The following is a 17,376-nucleotide window of genomic DNA, read 5'->3' on the forward strand; positions in this document are numbered from 1 at the left end:
GTGCTGACCATAAGCTGCTGGGTTGACAAGGTGTCCTCCCTTGGTGTGCGGCAGGTTGGCTCGCAGGATGGCGTTGTTGATGGCGTTGAGGAAGGTGGGCACAGAGTGGTAGCCCTTGTGGTTGAACCACAGCTGTAAAAACAATGTGAAAGCTTTTAGGGTAAGCTTGGCGTATTCCTTATTTAAGGCTAGAGAAACGAAAGAATGCAAGACAGAAAGAAACACGAGACCCCAACAACATCGAATCTGACGCAACAACTACAAAGTACAGGTTCTGATTGTCAGAATGAACAGATACCTTTGTTTTTTCTTCTTTCTTCTTATCAACGCTATACTATCAAAAACTTGGAAAATTACAGATTTAAGTACTAATTTGCATGAAAGCACACATACATACACGAATGCACGCACACACACAAACATGCGCTCACTCTTTCTCTCTGTAACTGAAAAAAGAAACAAACTTGCATCGGTCTCGAATAGCAATAACAGTTGAAAAGACGATAAGCAATAATAACCAACCAACCAACCAATCAATCTCTCTCATTCTCTCTTTTCCCTCAGTCAATCAATCAATCAATCAGTCAATCAATCAATCAATCATTCATTTGAGGTGAATCTGTGATCAACAGAATGTCCGAGCTTAGGACAAGGAGTCCACGCCTACCTTGGCAACATTCCTGACGGCCAGAGTCTTGTAGAGTGCCGGTGCCGACAGACCGAAGTTTTCTGGGATATCTTTCTGCACCAGGCCGAAGGACAGGGCGCCGTATCTGTCAAAACAAACTCCACATGTAAAGAAAGGAAACATATTTCATCAACTTAAACTCATGCAGTAAAAAACAGGCAGCCTAATGTATCAATGAAACGCATGTTGGAAAAGAACGATAGAAATACACTTTCATGTCATGGTCGAGGAAAACGGCGCCTGACATCTGACACAGGTGATTTTTCAGGCTTTTAAAACTTGATTTCCAATCAAAGGTCTACGATAAGGAATATCTTAATCCTATTTCAAATGAAAAATTAAAAAAACAGAAGTCAAGTTGGTCAGAATGACAAATGCTACAAATTTCATTTCTCTTAGCAAACAGAATTTTTGTTCATTGAGATCGGAAATCATGTGTAACGTTATATGACCGAAAATGGAAATGAAACAAAGTTAGTAGCGCTTCTTAATCACTCCAGTTTCCCCGATAACGGCGTATGGCTGCCAGAATGGCGGGGTAAAAATTGTCATACACGTAAAATAAACACTCATGCAAAAGCATGAGTGAACATGGGAGTTTCAGCCCATGAACGAAGAAGAAGAAGAAGAAGAAGAAGAAGAAGAAGAAGAAAAATCACCCCAGTACCTGTGGAGGCGCTTGTCATAGGTGGTGTAGAGGAGGTAGTCCTCGGTGTGCTGACCGGTGATGTTGACCAGCCAGTCCTGAGTGATGACGCGCCAGGCGGGGGCCACTTGGGGGGCGGCCGAGCTGCACTGGTACCCGGACTTGTCTCGCGCACACTGGCACGTCGGGTAGTACCTGGCGCTCGAGTACCCTGAATCTGAAAACAAAATAGTAAATGCATGCAGAGGGATTGTACCGTAAGGCGTTACTGAGTGTCAGAGTGGCTGGAATCTGAAAACAAACCTGAAAAACACACTGACACGTCGGGTGGTACCTGGCATCCGAGTACCCTGAAGTGGTAAATTATACACAGGATTTTCTTCTCCTATCGCTTGCATTCAGCTCTTCTAAAGCAGGCATGTGAATTCCAAAATAGAAAAAACTCTGCAAATCGGCGAAGACCCCCGGAAGGAAAACGAATGTTAGCATTTTAGACCAATATTTTGATAGTTCTTGTGTAAGCAAACAATGGACAGAGAGACAATAGTATACATATAATTTAATTTACCTTTTTTTGCCGCGGACAATTTTTTATTTTCGCTGAAATGTAATTTCCTTTTTGCGGAAATCTGCGATTTCGCGGACAATTCCCATGCCTGTAAAGACGTTGTGCACCTGCATGACTGAAGTAACAGAAAGCTCGTTTTCTTCTTGGTTGTTATTGTTTATCGTCTGTGAAAGAAATCCAGTACTCACCACTGCCATAGCCGTCATCAGACAGGTTTCTGTCGGGCAGGTCGTCGATGATATGGGAGGAGTCCAGCTTGTTCCTCAGCCACAGACAGGCGGGGTTGTAGTTGAGACGGCCGCTGGGGTCCCGCTCGTTACCCTCCACAACACAGCTGGCGCCGATGCCAGAGGCAAGCTGTAGGCTTTCTATCAGTCTGGCGGCTTCTGCGTCGTCAGGGTTTACCTGGGGAGCATATATGATAATCAATTATCATTAGGAACATTTATCAAGAATATATACATTTCTTTAAAGTTTATTTAGAAAATGCACACGCTTGCACACAGGCACGCATGCACACACACACGCACACACACAAACACACACACACACATACACTCACACACACACTAAAGAACATTTGATAGGTAGATAACAATACTATGTGGACTATTCTATCCTTGGGTAGTGTCGTACTGTATGGCAGCTCGCTTTCCCCAGAGAGAAAGCAGCCCGAATTTCCATGAGGGTAACCTCACAGGACTACAGTATAACCCGCTTATCCAACCCACCTTTGACCCGGAGCTCATCTGTTCGCTGGTGAAGGGTACAAAGTGTCCGCGGGGCTGCGTCACGTTGTAGTACTGCAGCGTGCTCAGCTCAAGGGGAGGCAAGTCGTCCACAGAGGGCGCCGCCAGGGCCACCGTCATGGCGATGGCCACAAAGATGGCGGGCAAGATGATCTGCGAGAAGAGGGAGCGCCAGTTGCGGGTGATGTAGTGGAAGCGTTTGATGATGACGGCCTTGAACTGGTTCAGCAGTAGGAGGTGCGGCTTCAGGACGTGGCTGCCACGACCCTCCAGCAGAATGCGCGGTGAGCTGCTGGGGTCTGCAATAAAACACAAAATGTGAATGTGAATAATATGTTGCTCAAGCCGAACAGGACAGAAACATAACTCCTGTTTGACCTGCAGTCAAAAGTGTCCCTAGATTGCAGGTGACCTGTCATGACAGGTATGTTTTGGTCAGTGTCTCTACATTCCAGGTGACCTGTCATGACAGGTATGTTTTGGTCAGTGTCTCTACATTCCAGGTGACCTGTCATGACAGGTATGTTTTGGTCAGTGTCTCTACATTCCAGGTGACCTGTCATGACAGGTATGTTTTGGTCAGTGTCTCTACATTCCAGGTGACCTGTCATGACAGGTATGTTTTGGTCAGTGTCTCTACATTCCAGGTGACCTGTCATGACAGGTATGTTTTGGTCAGTGTCCCTACATTCCAGGTGACCTGTCATGACAGGTATGTTTTGGTCAGTGTCCCTACATTCCAGGTGACCTGTCATGACAGGTATGTTTTGGTCAGTGTCCCTACATTCCAGGTGACCTGTCATGTTTTGGTCAGTGTCCCTACATTCCAGGTGACCTGTCATGACAGGTATGTTTTGGTCAGTGTCCCTACATTCCAGGTGACCTGTCATGACAGGTATGTTTTGGTCAGTGTCCCTACATTCCAGGTGACCTGTCATGACAGGTATGTTTTGGTCAGTGTCCCTACATTCCAGGTGACCTGTCATGACAGGTATGTTTTGGTCAGTGTCCCTACATTCCAGGTGACCTGTCATGACAGGTATGTTTTGGCCAGTGTCCCTACATTCCAGGTGACCTGTCATGACAGGTATGTTTTGGTCAGTGTCTCTACATTCCAGGTGACCTGTCATGACAGGTATGTTTTGGTCAGTATGTATGTTTTGGTCAGTGTCCCTACATTCCAGGTGACCTGTCATGACAGGTATGTTTTGGTCAGTGTCCCTACATTGTAGGTGACCTGTCATGACAGGTATGTTTTGGCCAGTGTCCCTACATTGTAGGTGACCTGTCATGACAGGTATGTTTTGGCCAGTGTCCCTACATTGTAGGTGACCTGTCATGACAGGTATGTTTTGGTCAGTGTCCCTACATTGCAGGTGACCTGTCATGACAGGTATGTTTTGGCCAAGACAACAGAGAAAGGAACAACTGAACGTGTCCTTTCATGGTAGGTGTCTTAGAGGGTCCAGATATTGCATTGACCACGATACCATAATGTGATAGGGCAAAAGAGAATAGAGAAAACTACACTCATTCAACATGTACTACAGAATTAAAAAAATGTAAAAAAATATTTAAACAAGAAGGGTCTAGACATTGCAATCACTGCACTGTAATGTGATAGAGCAAAACAGAATAGAGAAAACCACACTCATGTACTACAGATTTGTAAAAAAAGACAGAAAAACAAAGTCAAAACCCACCAAAGGTAAAATTCATGGAAGTCATAGGGGGAGGTTGCCTGGGAGGTGGAACGGCACCATTCTGTCTTGTGTCGGCAGACGCCAGATCTTCCATGTGCAGGATGTTAGGCTCCGCCCCCTGTCCGCCTGTACCTCCACCAACCACCCTCACGTTGGGCTCCAGCAGATCGTTGAGTGACGCCGCGTTGTCCGACGGCACCTCAGGGTCAGAGGTCGGGGAGGTCGGCACCGAGTCAAGGGACAGGGCATCGGGTGCAGCCGGCTTGCTCTCGGTTTCGGCACCTGAGGCGTCAAAGTTCAACATTTCATGTGCTGAGTTGGGAGGAATGTTCAAAGTGTGCAGACTGGCCCTATAAACAGCCGCTTTGAAGCTGTCATTATTTGCCTGACAATGACATGCACATATTTCTCAAACTGACATTAACGGAACATACAAAAACACAAGGAAAGACGGTGGGAAGAAAGGAGCAAAGAAAGAGAGAAAGTCTGAAACAAGAGTACAGAAAAAAGGAAAGGAATAGACAAACAAAAATAAAACAAACAAAAGACCCTCCAAACACACACACACGTACACACACATACATAAACACCCACCCACACACACACATTTACACTCACATACATAAACACCCACCCACACACACACACGTACACACACATACATAAACACCCACCCACCCACACACACGTACACACACATACATAAACACCCACCCACACACACGTACACACACATACATAAACACCCACACACACACACGTACACACACATACATAAACACCCACCCACACACACACGTACACACACATACATAAATACCCACCCACACACACACGTACACACACATACATAAACACCCACCCACACACACACGTACACACACATACATAAACACCCACCCACACACACACGTACACACACATACATAAACACCCACCCACACACACACGTACACACACATACATAAACACCCACCCACACACACACGTACACACACATACATAAATACCCACCCACACACACACGTACACACACATACATAAACACCCACCCACACACACACGTTTACACACACATACATAAACACCCACCCACACACACACATTTACACACACATACATAAACACCCACTCACACACACATTTACACACACACACATAAACACCCACCCACACACACATTTACACACACATACATAAATACCCACCCACACACACATTTACACACACATACATAAACACCCACCCACACACATACACACACATACATAAACACCCACCCACACACACATTTACACACACACATACATAAACACCCACCCACTCATTTACACACACATACATAAACACCCACCCACCCACCCATTTACACACACATACATAAACACCCACCCACACACACATTTACACACACATACATAAACACCCACCCACACACACATACATAAACACCCACCCACACACACACATTTACACACACATACATAAACACCCACCCACACACACATTTACACACACATACATAAACACCCACCCACACACACATTTACACACACATACATAAACACCCACCCACACACACACACACATGCATAAACACCCACCCACACACACATTTACACACACATACATAAACACCCACCCACCCACCCATTTACACACACATACATAAACACCTACCCACACACACATTTACACACACATACATAAACACCCACCCACACACACATTTACACACACATACATAAACACCCACACACACACATACATAAACACCCACCCACACACATACATAAACACCCACCCACACACACATTTACACACACATATATAAACACCCACCCACACACACATTTACACACACATACATAAACACCCACCCACCCACACATTTACACACACATACATAAACACCCACCCACACACACACATACATAAACACCCACCCACACACACACATACATAAACCCCCACCCACACATTTACACACACATACATAAACACCCACCCACACACACACATACATAAACACCCACCCACACACACATTTACACACACATAAATAAACACCCACCCACCCACACATTTACACACACATACATAAACACCTACCCACACACACATTTACACACACATACATAAACACCCACCCACACACACATTTACACACACATACATAAACACCCACACACACACATACATAAACACCCACCCACACACATACATAAACACCCACCCACACACACATTTACACACATATATAAACACCCACCCACACACACATTTACACACACATACATAAACACCCACCCACCCACACATTTACACACACATACATAAACACCCACCCACACACACACATACATAAACACCCACCCACACACACATACATAAACCCCCACCCACACATTTACACACACATATATAAACACCCACCCACACACACATTTACACACACATACATAAACACCCACCCACCCACACATTTACACACACATACATAAACACCCACCCACACACACATACATAAACACCCACCCACACACACACATACATAAACCCCCACCCACACATTTACACACACATACATAAACACCCACCCACCCACACACACATTTACACACACATACATAAACACCCACCCACACACATTTACACACACATACATAAACACCCACCCACACACACACACACATGCATAAACACCCACCCACACACACATTTACACACACATACATAAACACCCACCCACCCACACATTTACACACACATACATAAACACCTACCCACACACACATTTACACACACATACATAAACACCCACCCACCCACACATTTACACACACATACATAAACACCCACACACACACATACATAAACACCCACCCACACACATACATAAACACCCACCCACACACACATTTACACACACATATATAAACACCCACCCACACACACATTTACACACACATACATAAACACCCACCCACCCACACATTTACACACACATACATAAACACCCACCCACACACACACATACATAAACACCCACCCACACACACACATACATAAACCCCCACCCACACATTTACACACACATACATAAACACCCACCCACACACACACATACATAAACACCCACCCACACACACATTTACACACACATAAATAAACACCCACCCACCCACACATTTACACACACATACATAAACACCCACCCACACACACATTTACACACACATACATAAACACCCACCCACACACACATACATAAACACCCACCCACACACACATTTACACACACATACATAAACACCCACCCACACACACATACACATGCATAAACACCCACCCACACACACATTTACACACACATACATAAACACCCACCCACCCACACATTTACACACACATACATAAACACCTACCCACACACACATTTACACACACATACATAAACACCCACCCACACACACATTTACACACACATACATAAACACCCCCACACACACACATACATAAACACCCACCCACACACATACATAAACACCCACCCACACACACATTTACACACACATATATAAACACCCACCCACACACACATTTACACACACATACATAAACACCCACCCACCCACACATTTACACACATACATAAACACCCACCCACACACACACATACATAAACACCCACCCACACACACACATACATAAACCCCCACCCACACATTTACACACACATACATAAACACCCACCCACACACACACATACATAAACACCCACCCACACACACATTTACACACACATACATAAACACCCACCCACCCACACATTTACACTCACATACATAAACACCCACCCACACACACATTTACACACACATACATAAACACCCACCCACACACACACGTACACACACATACATAAACACCCACCCACACACACAGTTACACACACATACATAAACACCCACCCACACACACATTTACACACACATACATAAACACCCACCCACACACACACACATACATAAACACCCACCCACACACACATACACACACATACATAAACACCCACCCACACACACATTTACACACACATACATAAACACCCACCCACACACACATTTACACTCACATACATAAACACCCACCCACACACACACATACACACACATACATAAACACCCACCCACACACACGTACACACACATACATTAACACCCACCCACACACACATTTACACTCACATACATAAACACCCACCCACATACACATTTACACTCACATACATAAACACCCACCCACACACACACATTTACACACACATACATAAACACCCACCCACACACACATTTACACACACATACATAAACACCCACCCACACACACATTTACACACACATACATAAACACCCACCCACCCACACACATACATAAACACCCACCCACCCACACACATACATAAACACCCACCCACACACACATTTACACTCACATACATAAATACCCACCCCCACACACACATACATAAACACCCACCCACACACACATACACACACAGGCACTGGTTTCCCTCTAACACAGACAAGCCTCTTCATCCCTCTAACACAGACAAGCCTCTTCATCCCTCTAACACAGACAAGCCTCTTCATCCCTCTAACACAGACAAGCCTCTTCATCCCTCTAACACAGACAAGCCTCTTCATCCCTCTAACACAGACAAGCCTCTTCATCCCTCTAACACAGACAAGCCTCTTCATCCCTCTAACACAGACAAGCCTCTTCATCCCTCTAACACAGACAAGCCTCTTCATCCCTCTAACACAGACAAGCCTCTTCATCCCTCTAACACAGACAAGCCTCTTCATCCCTCTAACACAGACAAGCCTCTTCATCCCTCTAACACAGACAAGCCTCTTCATCCCTCTAACACAGACAAGCCTCTTCATCCCTCTAACACAGACAAGCCTCTTCATCCCTCTAACACAGACAAGCCTCTTCATCCCTCTAACACAGACAAGCCTCTTCATCCCTCTAACACAGACAAGCCTCTTCATCCCTCTAACACAGACAAGCCTCTTCATCCCTCTAACACAGACAAGCCTCTTCATCCCTCTAACACAGACAAGCCTCTTCATCCCTCTAACACAGACAAGCCTCTTCATCCCTCTAACACAGACAAGCCTCTTCATCCCTCTAACACAGACAAGCCTCTTCATCCCTCTAACACAGACAAGCCTCTTCATCCCTCTAACACAGACAAGCCTCTTCATCCCTCTAACACAGACAAGCCTCTTCATCCCTCTAACACAGACAAGCCTCTTCATCCCTCTAACACAGACAAGCCTCTTCATCCCTCTAACACAGACAAGCCTCTTCATCCCTCATAACCAGATGTGTGCGTGTTTAGGTGCAATCAGCCACCTCCACTTATGGCAGAATGACCGAGGTCTTTTACGTGCCACTCTGGTGACACAGGGGTAGGACATGGATATTGTCTCTTAGTCTGCACATAAAGTGTGACCCCCCATGTCTGTCCCGGCCATGATTCGAACCCACGAATCTCGGATCACAAGTCCAGCACTCTACCAACTGAGCTACCGGGACACACACACACACACTCACACCCCCTCCCCCCACACACACACAATGACATAGATTTCACACAGACAAGACTTTCACCCCTAACACACCATCTCTCCACCACACTCACCTTCCTCCTCCTGGCACGCCGCTTCCGTGATCTTCAGAAAGATCTCCTCCAAGTTGGTATCCATGACGCCGTAACTGTTGACATGCAGCTGGGGGAGGGAGGTGTCCAGAGCCTGGAACAGCTTGCGGAAGTTGCCTTTCTTGGCCTCCTGGAAGGGCAGGATGTAGTGGAGTTCTCGCTGCGTCTCAGACACCACGTACGCTGAGGGCACGTGCTTCTGGATAAAGTTTCCCACGACTTCCGCGTTACAGGGCGACGGCTGGGGTTTGGGTTTGACGTGGCTGTCCAGCAGTTTGACATCTGTAAGGAGAATAATGTCTTGATATGAAGAATGTTTAGAGGGAGTACTTGCGGTTGTCCAAGTAATCATGGACATGTGGTGATTCTTGCAATTTCTTTTCCTTCAAATACACCGAACTCTGACATGGATTATAGGATCTTTTCTGTGCGCATTTGGTCTTGTATTTGTTTGTACACACGAAGGGGGATAAGCCACTAGCAGGTCTGCATATAACTTGACCTGGGAGATCGAAAAAATCTCTACCCTTAACCCCCCAGGGCGGCCGCGGCCGGGATTTGAAATCACACCCTCCCTATTAGGAGGACAATGTCTTATCCACTAGGCCACTGTGCCAGTCTAACACCATATGAAGAGTCAAGCAAATAATGGTACCCTTACCGTCCTCCTCCCCCTGCCCCTCCTCCTGGTGCTGCGTCTCCTCGGGCTCGGCCTTGACCAAGGTCAGGTGGTAGCCGTCGCCGATGTTGTTCTTGAGGAACATGGAGGAGCCCACACACTTGAGCTGACCGTTGGACATGATGGCGATGCGGTCACCCAGGATGTCCGCCTCGTCCATGTGGTGCGTGGACAGCAGGATGGTGCGACCTGGGGCGTGGATCACACACAACTTATACTGTCTATCCAAAAATCAATTATGTATCCATTGTACATTAAAATTAGTTTTTTGAGCCATGTGACGTCACAGTCTGACAAAAACTCATTGATAGGCGGCTAGACGAGACTACAAAAAAGTGCATATTTGTTGGTGTTCAATCGTAAAAAAAATAAAAGGAATTGTAGCTAAAATCGAAAGAAACATAAATAACATTTGTATTTTGAACCAAAATATGACATTTTACATAGATCTTGACAGACATTGCACGAAGGAACACCGACTGTCGAGATCTGTGCAAAATGTCATATTTGGGTAAAAAATACCAATAATGTATAATAAACAGAAGGCAACAACGGAAGGTGACAGCCAATGTTGACTTTTCTCACCCTTTTCAACACTGTGTAGGCATTTTCTGGATGACAAAACTTTTCTCTCGACTTTTCCCATCTAAAATCTGCTCTCTCTCTCTCTCTCCCTATTTAAATCAAGTCTTGTTTATTCAGGAAGCAGCCTCTGGAACGCTCTTCCGGACGCCCTGCGGCAATCCACCAATACGGATTCTTTTAGAACCAAATATTCTTTCCATTTAATGAACTCTATGAACAAATAAACTTGATTGGTATGTTCTCTTTGTATACAGTTGTTTATTATCGGAATTATGGTTTATTGTGACAGAATCACGAAAATGTGGCTCTGTAATACATTGTTTTGCTGAGCTAATGTATTGTTGGGTTACTTTCCGTTTATCTTCATTGCTTTACACCCAATTTTGAACACTACCTTATGATCTACAATGCTTTACACCCAATGTTGAACACTACCTTATGATCTACAATGCTTTACACCCAATGTTGAACACTACCTTATGATCTACAATGCTTTACACCCAATGTTGAACACTACCTTATGATCTACAATGCTTTACACCCAATGTTGAACACTACCTTATGATCTACAATGCTTTACACCCAATGTTGAACACTACCTTATGATCTACAATGCTTTACACCCAATGTTGAACACTACCTTATGATCTACAATGCTTTACACCCAATGTTGAACACTACCTTATGATCTACAATGCTTTACACCCAATGTTGAACACTACCTTATGATCTACAATGCTTTACACCCAATGTTGAACACTACCTTATGATCTACAATGCTTCTACATAATGGGCTTCATGTACATCAACTTATATGTTCTACCATTAATGTTTTTATGTAACTTTTTTTTTTCTTTTTTTTTTTTCTCCCCTAGTCATAGTTATAGTAAAATAGTTTAGTCCCTGTTTAGGGCGAGGGCCAGATGCAAAAAAGCATATCTATGCTTATTCTTGTCACCCTCGAAAAATAAAGATTTGTCATTGTCATTGTCATTGTCCCTCTCTCTCTCTCTCTCTCTCTTCACCTTCACCCATATAAATGTATGTTAAATGTATGTTAAATGTATGTTAAATGTATGTTTATTGTATATACGTGCCAATGTATATTTGTAAACTTGTCTTTATGTATATAAAAAAAAACTAATAATAATTTTTAAAAAAATCCGCTCACCAGGTTTGTACTTGACCAGGAGGTCCCAGATGGCTCGCCGGGCGTAGGGGTCGACACCGGCCGTGGGTTCGTCCAGGATGATGGTGCGAGAGCCGCCCACAAAGGCGATGGCCACCGACAGTTTGCGCTGCATGCCGCCCGACAGACAGTCCACCCGGCAGTGCCGCTTGTCAGGTAGACCCAGGTCCTCTATCATTCTGAAGGGTAGAAAAGGGCGGGGATGTAGCTCAGTCGGTAGCGCGCTGGATTTGTATCCAGTTGGCCGCTGTCAGCGTGAGTTCGTCCCCACGTTCGGCGAGAGATTTATTTCTCAGAGTCAACTTTGTGTGCAGACTCTCCTCGGTGTCCGAACACCCACGTGTGTACACGCAAGCACAAGACCAAGTGCGCACGAAAAAGATCCTGTAATCCATGTCAGAGTTCGGTGGGTTATAGAAACACGAAAATACCCAGCATGCTTCCTCCGAAAACGGCGTATGGCTGCCTAAATGGCGGGGTAAAAAACGGTCATACACGTAAAATTCCACTCATGCAAAAAAAAACACGAGTGTACGTGGGAGTTTCAGCCCACAAACGCAGAAGAAGAAGAAGAAGAAGGGTGGAGAGAGATACAGTCAATCTGGGTATTTGATAAACAAAGGGAACAGACAGTCCACCCGGCAGTGACACTTGTCGGGTAGACCCAGGTCCTCTATCATTCTAAAGGGTGGAGAGAGAAATGTATTTTAGTCTGAGCACTCGTACGTAGGTTAACTCCTTAGACAGAAGTGTTAAAAATATGTGATGGCTATGGACAATGAACGCTAATGCCACCTGACAAACAGTTTACACACGACTAAAAATGCTTATACCCTGGACCCAGGTCCTCTATGGGTAAAAGGTGAACAAACTTGATACAGGGATAACAAATAAACTTGAATCCATGGCTACACAAATGTTCATTGGGTCTGCTTTGCAATGTTTTCCTTTTGAATTGCTAGCATCTTTCAAACATCAAGAATTTGCCAACATAACAAAGCCAACACAAAAAAGAAGAGTACAACTACAATCACCATTGCTATTATCATCAACACCAGCACTGCTATCCCTCAACAATATAGAAACACTGCTATTATCATCAACACCAGCACTGCTATCCCTCAACAATATAGAAACACTGCTATTATCATCAACACCAGCACTGCTATCCCTCAACAATATAGAAACACTGCTATTATCATCAACACCAGCACTGCTATCCCTCAACAATATAGAAACACTGCTATTTTCATCAACACCAGCACTGCTATCCCTCAACAATATAGAAACACTGCTATTATCATCAACACCAGCACTGCTATCCCTCAACAATATAGAAACACTGCTATTTTCATCAACACCAGCACTGCTATCCCTCAACAATATAGAAACACTGCTATTATCATCAACACCAGCACTGCTATCCTTCAACAATATAGAAACACTGCTATTTTCATCAACACCAGCACTGCTATCCCTCAACAATATAGAAACACTGCTATTATCATCAACACCAGCACTGCTATCCCTCAACAATATAGAAACACTGCTATTTTCATCAACACCAGCACTGCTATCCCTCAACAATATAGAAACACTGCTATTTTCATCAACACCAGCACTGCTATCCCTCAACAATATAGAAACACTGCTATTTTCATCAACACCAGCACTGCTATCCCTCAACAATATAGAAACACTGCTATTTTCATCAACACCAGCACTGCTATCCCTCAACAATATAGAAACACTGCTATTTTCATCAACACCAGCACTGCTATCCCTCAACAATATAGAAACACTGCTATTTTCATCAACACCAGCACTGCTATCCCTCAACAATATAGAAACACTGCTATTTTCATCAACACCAGCACTGCTATCCCTTAACAGTACAGAAACACTGCTATTTTCATCAACACCAGCACTGCTATCCCTCAACAATATAGAAACACTGCTATTTTCAAAATGAAACACTCAACACTTGCTGCCCTTGTTGAAATTGAACAGTATTAAAAGCAATACTAGGGGCCCGGTAGCTCAGTTGGTAGAGCACTGGACTTGTGATCGAAAGGTCGCAGGTTCGAATTCGGGCCGGGATGGACACGGGTCAACTTTATGTGCAGACCCAGAGACGGAAGCCATGTCCCACCCCCGTGTCATCACAATGGCACGTAAAAGACCTTGGTCATTCTGCCATAAGTGCAGGTGGCTGAATACACCTAAACACGCAGACACCTGGGTAGCGCGACTCCGTTGCTGCTAGCTTTCCACTGGGAGGAAGCGACCCGAATTTCCCAGCGATGGGACAATAAAGTAAAGAGAATGAGAGAGAGAGAATGAGGGGACAAACATTATCAGAGCTTTGTAGAATCTTTGATGGGATTCTTCAGGTGTAAGGACTGCCACTCTGAGGTCAATTAAACTGATGATCGACAGTATCAGTGCCGCGTCTGTGCTTATCAGTATTATAATGATTATTGTTTGCTTGTTTTAGATCTCACATACCTGTCTGTTTCCAGCTGTATGTCCTTGTCAGCCATGCCTTTCAGCTGAGCGTAGAACCACAGATGTTCCTCCACCGTGAATCTGCACAAGCACACAGTCAGCACATTGGTCATTACTGTTACTAATGTGTGTAAACATGCATGTGCACTGTGACGCATGGGTGCTCAAGCAATCTTTGCTCCAGTGATAAGGACCGAAATAAATAAAGGACACCTTGTACGTGCTGCCTAGAAACTCAACCAAAATATATAGCTGTCATCACATCACTTCTGCAACAAAGGAACCTTTTGGTGATTTCCATTTTTGTCTTCTTACAATCTGTGCTGTTTTCATGCTTTGCTGTTAAAACTGGAGATTTAGTATTCCAAGTAGCAAAGACGCTTGAAATTCATATATCTATTTCTTTGTGAGAAAAGGGGGCTATAATACAGTCACTTTGAAACTTGGAACAGAAATGTATCCACCATAATCCAGTCTTATGAAGCTACTGTGCGCACACAAGAACTACACTCACTTGTCAAAGAGAACGTTGTGCTGTGGACACATGCCGAGGCTCTGTCGGATAATATCCATGTCTGTGCGGATATCGTATCCGTACACAGTGGCGTAGCCCCCACTGGGTGGGATCAGGCCTGACAGCATGGACCTGGCAAAACAAAAACATCAACTCACAAAGTTACAAACGCTCGTTAAAACACACAAATGCACACACCAGCTTGTCACAAAGATGTGGGTATGTTATGTGTGATGTGAAACCACGTCGTGTTTTTAACCTCCCTAAATATTGAAGTGCGATGCGTAGGGGACAAGAGAAGCGTTATCACGGGTTTCGTGCGTTGCACGAGAAAATGGTTTTAGCTTGTCATGAGTTGTGTTTACGGGTGTGAGAAATATAGCTGGCTATGAACTGGGAACATTACAGCGTTTAAGATTCTCAACCGAGAAGGTTGTCAGCGCGTGTCGGTCTTGTTCGGGGAACAAGCACTCTTTCAAGAGACGGGTCTCTTAAGGTAAATGATTTACTATGTTGTATATTATTGAAGTTGGAATACATAGCTGGAATGTAAAGGTTAGTGTATACAAAGTGCACTAAATTCTAGTGTGAAGTTTTAAGAGAATTCTTGTTGTGATTGTATCACGGTTTTTTGTTGGGAAAGTTCTTGAACATAAATGTTGTTACGCATTTATGTTATGTTTAAGATGGTGATGCTATGTATGGTAGTGTTATTCATAGATTAAGTATAGCTTGGATATTGACTGTGGACGGAATGTGAATGTAGAATGAACGAGAATGCCTGAGATGATACATGAATGTTTCGGAAGAAGATATGGTTTAAGAGAATGTTGTATTAAGACTTGGGTTAATTCTTTAGGAGTTTCCATGAGGAGTTTTCCATGGCGTGGACAAGGGACGGACCTTACACGGGAGAATGCGGAGCGATGGTGGGGGAAGAGACCACATCGGCGCAGAGATGGCTAGACGGAGGAGTCTTCATCGTTACCGGTCGTAGAGACGACGGTTATTTTCGCTAATGGCGGAAGTGTTTCTCGGGGAGAAACGTGAAAGGTGTGTGTTGGCACCTATAAGGAGAGTTTCCGGGAATTCATCATCTACGGTATTCAACGACACAAGGATGTGTAAATGACGACATGCAGTGAGCCGTGTTACGAACTCGTGAGTGTCTGTCAGCACCTTATCTTGTGCGTTAATCTATCTTTGAGAAAGTATCTTTATACTATGTATTTACATGCATTGAGTGAATGCTATATGTTTGTGTGAACTGTGTGTTTGAGAGTTTGATTCGTATTGATGTATTTGAAGTGAAGAATTGTGAGGAATTAATAAACTTGTATCCTCCCAAATTCTGTGTTTGAAGTGTGTAGTGTGAAGAGTGAAGAGTCAGTGAAATTAGATAGGGCAGAACACATACATATAAAAGTAACTCCCTTATTCACACTATAATCCACTTCATGACACAGCTCTTACTCTCTCCCTGACACCTCCCCCCCCCCCCCCATACCTCCCCCCCCGCCTTCACAAACAAGCCAAACAAACACACAAACCAAACCAAACCAAAACACACTCTCTCTCTCTCTCTCTCTTCTCTCTCCCATCCTTCTCTCTGTCTGTTCACTCACATGGTGGTGGTCTTGCCAGCCCCGTTGTGACCCAGGAATGAGGTGATCTGTCCTTCGTACAGGTTGAGACTCAGCTGTTTGACGGCCACCTTGCGTCCCGGCTTGTAGACTTTGCTCAGGTTGTCGATGCACACACCCAGCGGCAGATGGAGCGGCTCGGGTTCAAACTTCCTTGCACGCTCTGGAGA

The 17,376-nt window shown here is 44.5% G+C and overlaps 2 protein-coding genes across 2 annotated transcripts in view; both read right to left on the minus strand.

Annotated features, from left to right (window-relative positions):
• Positions 1-17,376, minus strand: part of LOC138949485 (aromatic-L-amino-acid decarboxylase-like) — a 179,761-nt gene that overhangs the window by 74,272 nt on the left and 88,113 nt on the right. The gene's annotated exons all lie outside the window — the stretch shown is intronic.
• LOC138949480 (ATP-binding cassette sub-family A member 2-like) overlaps positions 1-17,376 on the minus strand; it is a 95,454-nt gene that overhangs the window by 20,045 nt on the left and 58,033 nt on the right. Inside the window, exons 21-32 of the mRNA XM_070321309.1 lie at positions 17,189-17,369; positions 15,564-15,695; positions 15,050-15,130; positions 12,524-12,720; positions 10,750-10,956; positions 10,071-10,370; positions 4,355-4,636; positions 2,634-2,950; positions 2,091-2,307; positions 1,356-1,551; positions 668-773; positions 9-132 (exon numbers count right to left, since the gene is read on the minus strand). Coding sequence (XP_070177410.1) covers positions 9-132; positions 668-773; positions 1,356-1,551; positions 2,091-2,307; positions 2,634-2,950; positions 4,355-4,636; positions 10,071-10,370; positions 10,750-10,956; positions 12,524-12,720; positions 15,050-15,130; positions 15,564-15,695; positions 17,189-17,369 — 2,340 coding nt within the window. The remainder of the gene's footprint in view (positions 1-8; positions 133-667; positions 774-1,355; positions 1,552-2,090; positions 2,308-2,633; positions 2,951-4,354; positions 4,637-10,070; positions 10,371-10,749; positions 10,957-12,523; positions 12,721-15,049; positions 15,131-15,563; positions 15,696-17,188; positions 17,370-17,376) is intronic.

Source organism: Littorina saxatilis, linkage group LG15, assembly GCF_037325665.1.
Source record: "Littorina saxatilis isolate snail1 linkage group LG15, US_GU_Lsax_2.0, whole genome shotgun sequence".
Classification (NCBI taxonomy): Eukaryota; Metazoa; Mollusca; class Gastropoda; order Littorinimorpha; family Littorinidae; genus Littorina; species Littorina saxatilis.